The sequence below is a fragment of the Nothobranchius furzeri genome, chromosome 18 (assembly GCF_043380555.1).
Source record: "Nothobranchius furzeri strain GRZ-AD chromosome 18, NfurGRZ-RIMD1, whole genome shotgun sequence".
NCBI classification, from domain to species: Eukaryota; Metazoa; Chordata; class Actinopteri; order Cyprinodontiformes; family Nothobranchiidae; genus Nothobranchius; species Nothobranchius furzeri.
The window spans coordinates 31,385,960-31,396,749 of NC_091758.1; the positions used below are offsets into that span (position 1 = coordinate 31,385,960).

Below are 10,790 nucleotides of genomic sequence, written 5' to 3' on the forward strand. Positions count from 1 at the left end.
CTCCTGAAATGATTTTTCCTCCCGTTTTACCCTCCATCTTCAGAGCGGAGGCACATTTTTCCATTCATTAGCCTCCATCTTTAATGTAGACAGACGACGTCTGATGGAAGCGAATTCCACAACCTGGAATAGAGATTCTTAATTTGACACCTAAGTCGCCAATGCCAGACTTTTTTTTTTTAACCAAACCGTTGGTTGATGTAGAAGCTACGAGCTTCAACAACAAGGGGACAAATAGAGATTTGAAGCCACAGAGCCATGTGGGGTCTGAGAGAAAGTCATAGGAGGTGAGCTGGAAGAGTGTGTGAATCTGGAAGGAGATTCTAGAGTGTGTGTGTGTGTGCTAGCGTGCGTGTGTGTGTGTGTGTGTGTGTGTGTGTGTGTGTGTGTGTGTGTGTGTGTGTGTGTGTGTGTGTGTGTGTGTGTGTGTGTGTGTGTGTTAAAGACACCAGAGGCCTCATTCGGAGCTCTTTATCCTTTAGCTTGGCTTTCTTCAGGCCCATTCAGCCATCCCTGTTGCCACCACGGTAACTTTCAATCAGCCTTTTAACTGCTAAACAAGAGAGTTGGTTGGGGTGTGTGTGTGTGTGTGTGTGCGTGGGGCAAGGGGGAAAAGAAATGAGCAACAGCTTTCATAAATCCTCTGAAAGCGAGGCGCCGGCGTCTGGCCTGTCTGAATCCTAAACACAGTGTGAAACTATCAGCATCTTGATGGTCGATAGGAAAACAAAGAGACACCGCATCCTGCACCGATAAGCAGCGAGTGCATCCAGACGGCCTGATAGGGAATTCTGATAAATCCGACCCAGCAAGACTCCAGCAGGCTGTGGCAAGATCAGCTCATTCAGAAACACAGAACATGAAAACAAAAGCTTAAATTGACCTTTTATATTTAATGTCACAAAAATGCATCCAGACCTGCACGGTCAAAGTAACTCCGATCATCTGAAAAACACACAGCAGATCAGGAATTTGTGTTTTAGTTTCAATTTTGGCTCCAAACAATCACAAAACAATTAAATCACCCAGTTACATTCCACTTTGCAAGCATACTTTTCTATATTCAGTCTTTCCAACACTATTCCACAAAGATGGCAGAACGAGGGCAAAACATCCATATAGGCCGCGCTTCCATGACAGGAGTTATTGTAAATGTCTGGAAAGGGGGAAGGTGACAGGGAAAATATGATGGCTTTGTCCTATCTGCTGTTGGATCTCCATACAAAATCATCCCTTTTAGGACTTGGTTAAGAAATCACAACCATTACGGCAGTGAACGATGTCAGTGATCAGCACCAATGCACCCACAGGCATTAATGACATTAAAAGTTTTATTCTGTCAAAGTGCGCTGTAACTAAATCCGTTTGGAGGACTGGGAGACTACAAAACACTGTGAATTATGGCTTTGTGGGGGAATTTCTGCTGCACTTTTTGAAGTTTGGAGTTTAGAAATTTTGATTTTTAAGGAGCATGAATGCCGCTTACTGTACTTTCTTTTCCTTCCATTCTGCTTCACCAGCAACTCTTCCAGCTTAAAGGGACAGCAGTAGCTCAGGAGGTAGAGTGGGCTGTCCAGTAATCGGAAGGTTGCAGGTCCGATCCCGGCCCCGAACAGAGAATTCTGCTGTTGTGTCCTTGGGCTTAACCCCCCTTGCCTGCTGGTGGCGGTCAGAGGGACCGGTGGCGCCTGTGCTCGGCAGCCTCGCCTCTGTCAGTGCACCCCAGGGCAGCTGTAGCTTCAACGTAGCTCATCACCATCAGTGAGTGAATGTGTGTGTGAATGGGTGAATGACTGATTGTGTTGTGAAGCTATACAAATTTACCATTTAACAAATGCCGGCTGTTTGGCGATGTATGCCGATATAATTCCCTGATGAGTCACGACTCACAACCAATCAGCACAAGTGAATCACAAGTTCTGCCCAGCAACACTACAGGGCCATTTCCAAGTACAAGCCCCAGTTCTGATAAACGGCTGGTCCCTGAAATGTCCCGGAACACGATGAAATGGAAACGAGCACGCCGCAAAGGTTCTGTTAAATTACCCAGAAGTTCCTATATTGGAAACAGGCCTAAAACGTGCATTAATATCCCTCCATCATACTGAATTATGACTGTTTTTGTTATTCTGAGTTAAACTTGGGCCCCTTTACAATTGTCTATATTAATTCTAGCACAGTAAATGTAATATTCTATAAGTGCAATCATGACTAAATTGTAAAACCTACAACTTTGTCCACTTAAAATGTGAAGTCTAGTGATTTTTGGGTTTATGTAATCAAATACTTACAGCTAAAAAACTGTGCTTTAAATACACAGCTTACCAGTGATCAAACTTTAAATGAAGGGTGGGAAACAAATTGAAATCAGGTCATAATAAACAATCTGGTGTTTGGGCGTCACTTGATGCTTTTACTCTGGTGAGCCAAACCACAACGTTCCTGCAAAAAGAGAAATACTTCCAATTCTTCCCAACTCAGTGAGTAAATAACTGAATTCAACGTTGATCTACATAGCTATGATTATGAACTGTTTTCTATAATCAATAAGTAGAACCAAAAATAATTAAAGTATAAAGTTGTAATAAAAGCATAAAATAGTGGAGTCTAAGAATATTTCATTGCAAAGAACACAGCTTGTTGCTTGAGTCCAAACCCGTAGATTTGGGTCTGTGCAGAGTTGTAAATCCGGTCTCTATTCAACACTTTTAAGTGGAGATAATCTACACGTCTCCATTCAGATACGGCACGGCGTTCTTTCTGTTATCAGCAGTTACAGGAAACATACCTGTAACTACTCTTTAACTCCTTCTGCTGTTTGATAACTGGTGTTCGTCAAATGTTAAATAGTTTAGACAGTTAGCTCCCAAAGAGACACGGTCCACAACCCTCGATTTGTCCCATCGGAGGAGTCCTGACGTGCTTCAGAGCGGACCGGAGTTCTCTTAACACCCAGCAAATTATTCTTGGAGCCAATTGTGGCGATATTGGCTCAGGAGTTATCAGTTCGCCCAGTCAACGGTGGGTTGCTAGTTCAAACCCAAGCTCCGTACATGTCAGTAACTGTTTCCTAGGGAAAGACACTTCACTCTCTTGGCCTGCTGGAGGTGGTCGGAGGGCCCGGGGCAGCTGTGGCTACAATGTAGCTCATCACCATCAGTGTGTGATGGATTTCACTGAAAAGCTTTGGAGTTCCCGACTTACAAATATGCATTATCACTTTTGTTACTTTTATTGTGATGATTGTAATTCTTAAGATTGTTGCAAGGGGAGGATCGGGTCAAAAACCGGCATAAACATCTTGCCGTATCAAAAGGGCCTCAGATGCAAAATGAAATTTCAGAGTTATTTTTTTCAGTTTGAATAATATCAAAGGTGTAAGACACTCATTCAATCAATAACTTTGCAGTGGTCTCTGGTAGGAAAGAATGCCTTGCAAGCCGTACTCAGGGCAAAAAAAAACCCCAGAAGCACCTTGATCAACATGGACAAGTCTGCTGCAGCACAGAGGGGCACAACACAGCAGGATGTGGACTCTTATTTCCTGGTATTTCTGGCCTCAGATTGGATACCAGCATCACAACTCTACTACTGACTCAGTTTACTCTGCAACGTTTTTGTTTCATCTCCACAAACAGCACAAGCCCGGAGCAGCTTCTGCCGTGTGTTGGAGTTGCTAATGCTAACTATTAGCTTCTGCTAGCTGAGACGTTTTCTGCTGTTTGCTGGACGCTAAACCAACAGCCTTTCCCGTCACGAGCCAAGACGGATGAGTCAAAGCGGCCACTTGACACAGAGTGGTCAGGCTTTTTAAATCCTAGCGTTTCACCGTCTATTTTCTATCAGAAGCTAATGCAGGAGATAGGTGTAGGAGACTATTTTCATGTTCAGCCTGCATGAAAAACTCAGAATGATCGTTTATAATCAGAAATAATCATTAAAAAAAGATTGATTGATGTAGAAGCTACGAGCTGCAACAACAAGGGGACAAATAGAGATTTGATGTAAAAATGGAAGAACGTGCACGGGTATGACAAAACCCGTGATGTGAATCATAAAATCGTTCCCTCTGTAAGGGAAGAACAGTTGGAATGTCACAATTTTCCACACAACAGTGACTGAGTGAACAGCTGTGCAGCACTGAACCGGGGTTAGACCGATGTGTGTGTGTGTGTGTGTGTGTGGGGGGGGGGGGGTCTCCACATCTCAGCTCCTCAAGAGAAAACAGAGCAGGCTTGGAGAACTGAGGCAGGTCTCAAAAAGACGGGCAGCCCAAGACAAACACATCCCACTGTGGGTCTGACGTGTTATTGTAAGGTCACTTGTAGGGTCACCCTCCACCACCACCCCCATCATGTGTGCTTTCTTTGGCCAAAAGGGTGGAACGCAGCAGCAGGGTCCAGTCTCATCAGCCGCTATTTAACACCAAGCAGCTGTCAATTAAGGAAAATCTGGTATTCATACGTCTGGTAAACGGTGCGAGTCAGCCTTGAGAAAGGCCCAGAGTCGATTATCATCTGAATGGCGATGGCCCCGACGCCTCAGTGTGCACTTTGTGAGCGGCTCCACGGCTGAAGGTTAACAGCAGCACAAGGAATCCAATTTAACTGAACGCAAATCCATTCAGCCGGCAGGAAGAGTGTGTGTGGTCTGAAAACACGCCCAGAGCCAAACGCCCAAACAAACTAATGAGCACTGCACACACACACACACTCAAACACACACACATGGGAAATTCTTTTAAAAATGTAAAAGGGCCATTGATCATTAACATACAGCTGAGAGTGATGACGGGATGTTAGAAATCTAGTGGAAGAGCCGGCTGAAGTTGCTCTGGGGGTTTTTATGACACAGCTAAAGTAAACACCGACCGACCTCCATCAGGACTACTTATCACAGCTACAGCCTTTTCCTTTCTTTGCCCCATGGAGGGGTGAAGTCTGACACATTCCTCTGTCCAAATGTTTCCTCCTGAAGTGACAGGGTCGGCGGTGCGTGCTGAAAGACGTGGACTGTTGTGGCAACTTTACTTCTGCCATAAAAGCTGAAAGACCGTACCGGGAGGGATATTATTTCCACCTGGAGTTTGTTTTAAATCGCTCTGAATTTCTCATTATTGTGACTTTCCTCCTTATTAAAATGGTGCACATATTTAGTAAAGCAGCGCTTGTTCTCTCCTCTCACGCACTTGCAGCACCTCTGCAAAAAGGAGTCTAATAGCTGGCAAGTAAGGGCAGTGTGCAAGGATCAGGAGTTGTTTAAAATTAATTACTGCTGCTCTGTCCAACCTGAAGGGACCACCACACGTAATAATCACGCCATTGTTCTTTGTAAATGGGCGAAAGCTCAGTAAATATGGAGCTGAGAGGAGGCGGGTGGGAGTAAAGGTCAGTCGTGCCTCGTTTTAACAACGGCACATTAAGTTAACTCGCTTCCTTAGGCTTTACGCGGGTGGTAAAAGAGAGGAAACGCAGCGAGTGATGACGGACATGGATGCACTAAGATTTAGTTGTTCCTAGCATCTAAAAACTGCTAAATTTTGTAATTCTTTCCTGTTTGGGCTGAAAGGCGAGATCACCACCATTACACCGTTAACCAGCAGATATTTAAAGAAATAAAAGGTCTTATTGTTGCTGAGAAACGAGGCTCGTTGCAGAAAACAGCAGCCTTGTTATTTTAAAAGCCTTTGGCACATTTATCTCACGGTACCTTCTGGTTATATGACGCAACTCCCGTATAAAACGCACACTTTCCACAGAACAGCGTGGAACCTTCTAAAGCTCCTCAGGAAGGTGATGGGAGAGCCGCTAACAGAGGCACCTGGTGACGCCATGCATCCAAGCTGCTGCATTCCTCAGTTAGTGGAGCCCAGTGGTACCGGACCATTGTCACCACATCAGAGGTTCTGCTGGAAACCATCATGGAGCACCTTCTGCAGCTGCACCAGAAGGGGAGGAGGGAGGGAGCAGGAACCACGGAAGTGTGGAAGTTCCAGGGAGTTGTAGCAGTAAAGATGGAGCCCCACACCCCAGTGTGTGTGTGTGTGTGTGTGTGTGTGTGTGTGTTTGGGGCTCCCTGTGTCAGATATCACTTGATGGCTGACAGCGACAGGCTCACACCCTTTCTGTCGTCTTAGGTGCACGGTCTGAAACATTTAGACGACAGCAGCGACGCTCCTGAGGTGTTTTCACCGCCGCACGCGTAGGATAAAGACAGGATGTCCTTTACAGTTTCATTTACATTTGTCAAAGATGTCATCATCCATAGTTAAACTTTATAGGGACGGTTTTACAGCCCCGCTGGCCTTTCGATTCCCTATAAAAACACAAGTCAGAGCCTCCTGGCTGCATCCGAGCTGTAACACAGAACCCACTGTATTCCTGCTCCTGCTGGAACAACCGAGAGTTTTTACTGTAGATTGTCAAGCATCACTTTTTATCATTGACGCTCTGCAGACTGCATATCTGCTTCGTGCTCATCTGGTTGAGCATCTGTAACCACTTAAAGGGGAAGCTATGAAAAACAGCTCGTGATAAATTCTTCCTTTTATCCGAGTCGGTTCGAACCCACTGGAACACGGCTCTCCACCATCCCACCACCTCCTGGAGTCCTCCTCCGCTGACATGTGTTAATGTGTAAACATGTCTGATCTGATTTAGCCTCCCAAGTCTTGTTTACTTTTGATTTAGTCGCGCCGCGAAGGCACGGCTGCTGCACTGTGAATGAGGCATTGTCTGCAGACCCACAGATCTAATCTCACCCCCCCCCGATCAACTCCTGCCCCATCCACCTTAAGCCAGGATGGACACATGCAGGTAAACTGCACTGCTGACTGCTCTGCCAGAGCGTTTTATTCTGTCAGATTTCTCTCATTAGCGCTGTAGTGGTTTAAAGTCGCCGACATCGAATGAATCAGGCGCAGGTTGGTGGATGAAATCATAGAAATGAGCTCTTGACAAGCTCACTGCTCCATGGCGAATCATGAACTGGTTCTGGTCGGATAGAGGAGTCCAGTCGTGTCATGGAACGGGATGAGGTGGTGAGGTGAGACCGTCTCTCAGCCAGCCGCAGGAGGGCTGGACTCTCGTCCTCTGATGGATGCTTTAGCTGCACGCTCACACACAGCGGCGACTGAGAAGTCACTGGGGATGGGGGCTGGCCTGCCCGCTCTCCCTTCCTTTACTCCATGTTGGTTTTGGGCTCTGCTTGGAATTTTCTTTTTGGGGGGTTGCTTTTTTAAGTTTGAACTTTTTCCGTCCCTTACGTCTCCACGAGAGAACTCGACTGAAACTTTCTTTATGCTCACAGGAAACTCGCCAGTCAACCTGGTTTTTAATGAGTTACGAGGTTTCCTTCCATGTTTTCATGCAACAACAACAAAAAAAGAGGCATTTACGAAGCAATCCTCACCTCTTACACAGTCGGTCAGTAAGGCAGCCTCAAACATGAACAGCACAATCTTCAGGATGTCCATATTCATATTCCATAAATCTAGAAAAGACACATGGGGACACAGTGGTCACTATATTGGACAGCTGAAGGTATGCTTGTATGAAACCCACAAACAGTGCATTAAGAGTTATCATAGCATGAATACCAAAATCCGTTTTGGTGGCCTAAGGACCGAGTCTCTGCTTTATGCAGATGATGTGGTCCTGTTGGCATCATCAGAACGTGATCTCCAACTCTCACTGGAAAGGTTTGTAGCCGAGTGTGAAGCAGCTGGGATGAGAATCAGCTCCTCTAACGCCGAGACCATGGTCTTGAGTCAGAAAACGGTCTTCTCCGGGTCAAGAATGAGGTCCTGCCTCAAGTGGAGGAGCTTAAGTATCTCTGGGTCTTATTCACGAGTGAGGGAAAGCTGGAGCGGGAGATCGACTGGCTGATTGGTGCTGCATCTGCAGTGATGCAGGCGTTGTGCCGATCTGTCGTGATGAAGAGAGAGCTGTGCCGGATGGTAAAGCTCTCGATTTACTGGTTGATCTTCGTTCCAACCCTCACTTACAGTCGCGAGCTTTGGGTAGTGACCGAAAGAATGAGATTGTGGATTCAAGAGGCCGAAATGAGTTCTCTCCGCTGCTGCTCCTCCACATCAAGAGGAGCCAGTTGAGGTGGCTCGGGCGTCTGATTAGGATGCCTCCCTGGTGTGGTTTACCAGGCACGTCCAACCGGGAGAAGACCTACAGGAACACGCTGGAGGGACTGTGTTTCTTGGCTGGCCAAGGAACGCCTTAGGATTCCCCCAGAGGAGCTGGCCCAAGTGGCTTTGGAGAGGGAAGTCTGGGTTGCTTCTGCAACCTGACTCCGGATGAGCGAATGAAAATGAAGTAAGAAAAATAATCTCATAACAGTTTTAATATTTTTTGTCCAGTCAAAGTCAGAATCTGTTGTCTAATTGAGAAATCTTTTGAAATGTACATAAAGACATTCAAAAATATTTCAATATTCCAAAATCTAATTCAAGAACCTCTTAAGATCTCAACAGTGTATTTTACTGCAATGATTCACACACATGAACAGTGAGTGCACATCTGCTTAAAACGAGTATTGTCCCGTATGTTATTATAACTCAAGCACGCTGAAAACCTTCAAAACGTCACAATATGAATTCAAGGATTTCAAGCACCAATAAGAACCTGTAAGTCAGCAGGGAAAGAGTTTACCTCACGTGTGCATTAGAACAACACACGACGGATTTTTGCTGTTTATTTAGAAAACTGAGTGCAAGCTGACTTTAGACATTTTGGTATGAATAAGGCAGCCTCGGTGCAACAAAGAGTAAAGCTGGAATAAAACCGACCTGGAGATTGAAAGAAAGAAGTCAGTCTTGTTTGAGCCTCTTGGCAGAAAAGCTTTCCGCTGAAGTCTGAATCGAGTCCATGAATCTGAAGTGACAGCGGACGATTTTCCACCGACCTCCAGCTTCTTCTCTGCGCGCTTCCACAAAATAACGGGATTCAAGAGTGAAACCGGGATTTTATTTAAGTTTGAATTAAGTAAATATTCGTAACCCAGCCCGCTCTGTACCGCGTCCTCCTCCTCGTCCAAATGACTTCTGCTCTTCTATTTTTTTATTGCGCACTCAGCGGAGACTTGTTGACCGTCCCAGAGCTGCTGCTGCGGGCCAATCACAGCCAGCAGAGGCCGCCGGACACCATTAACTCTTCACCACACAGACCTCTTTATGTCCAGCAGGCTCTCACAGCTGTCCGCCTGATGTCCGAGGAAACAAATATCTGCACAACATCACCGCGAATTTATTCCTAAACTAAAGCAATTCTCCACGAAACAGGGAAAAAACTGTAAAACTCGGAGGGAAATTCTTAACTTTTACATGTTCGACTTACTAAAGACAAAATCTTTATAATCCGCTGAAAATGCTTTTAAAAAGACAAAAAACGGTTTATATTCTTGTTCACCGACTGATAAGTGCCTACTTAAGAAAGCGCTAGCGTGTGCTGCCCTCTGCTGGCTGCTCTAGGGACCTGCAGTTGATTCTTATTGGGTTGTATCCGGTTGTATCAGTTTGTGTTCTGTTTGTTTGGACATGAATGAATGAATGAATGCTATTTGATCCCCATTATAAAGTATAAGCTGCAGCTATGCAGGCCTACGTAAATTATTTGTATTTGTAGAAAAACCTTAATAAATGATCAGTTTGATACAAAACGAGACCACGTTTGGTAAGATTTTATCAAAACTACCTTTTGCAAAACGCCTCATGTCCTAATATGCTGTCACATGAGCTAAACTGATTTTAGGGCACCGTAAACTGTTTTTATTAAGCTACTTGACGTTGAGATTTGAAGCTTTCTGGCAATGCAGGACATCCAACTTCATAGACAACTGACGTGCTTTTAAAATGTACGTTTTGGCAATTTAACGTAAATTATCACACAACAAAACCTTTTCTCGTTTCTTTAGTCCATGCGAAACTCAGTATTTTTTGTTTTGTTTGTACTTTTAAAGACACAGTCCAAAATGGGTACATTTCAAGCTAGAGTATGCTGTAAAATAGTAGAAACAAGACCAGTAAAAGGTTTGAGAAGTAGAAATTAAGGCCTAAAAACTATCTACAGCAGAAAATCAGCACGGGAAATTTTAGCTGACGTGCAGCCACCAAAAAGCCTTAAGAAAAGAAAAACAGAAAAGGTTTAGTTTTGCCAAAATAAAAAGAAATTGACAGGAAACGGGCTGAGAGCGATGAGAAACTGGTCTATAGTATAGTTGTGTATGGTCAGAAAAAAATAATTATATTTAAAAAAAAATAAAGAACCACATTCCCCCTTTGGATGATAAAACATAAAAATATCAGTTTTTGTAATCTATAAATGTCACTGTTTAGAACATGTAATGTGTGGACAGACTGGTACATAACAGCTAAACCTCCTCTCTAATGACTTCTTCTGTGGCATCTGTAGAGAAAAAAATAAAACACCCAGTCGACATTTTAAACAGAAAAAAAACATTTATTTCAATATACATCGCATTTAAAACTATATAACATTTGTTGGATATTTTACACAGCTCTTATTATGGAAATGAACTTGAGTTTTACAAAATAAGACCAAGCTCTGAAATAACATTAGAACATCTCACCCTTTTATTACTGCATGATTTCATTAGTGTTCTTTATGAAAGAAAATCCATAACGCCTCAAAGCAAGTTTGCACGTTTTCTTTTAGCCTCTCCTTTACGTCTACACTGAAACAGTAGGCGTGAGTTAGAGCCCATGATGCCCGAGGGGCTGCTTCAAGTCGGAGCAGAATGGAGAAAATTAAATATTTCAA

General features: G+C 44.2%; 1 protein-coding gene across 1 annotated transcript in view; it reads right to left on the minus strand.

The window, feature by feature from the left end:
• Positions 1 to 9,020, minus strand: part of LOC107392322 (fibroblast growth factor receptor-like 1) — a 29,223-nt gene extending 20,203 nt beyond the window's left edge. Inside the window, exons 1-2 of the mRNA XM_015970063.3 lie at positions 8,801 to 9,020; positions 7,411 to 7,491 (exon numbers count right to left, since the gene is read on the minus strand). Of these exons, the coding sequence (XP_015825549.3) occupies positions 7,411 to 7,480 (70 nt within the window). The 5' untranslated portion in view covers positions 7,481 to 7,491; positions 8,801 to 9,020. The remainder of the gene's footprint in view (positions 1 to 7,410; positions 7,492 to 8,800) is intronic.
• Between the last annotated feature and the right edge of the window lie 1,770 nt (positions 9,021 to 10,790).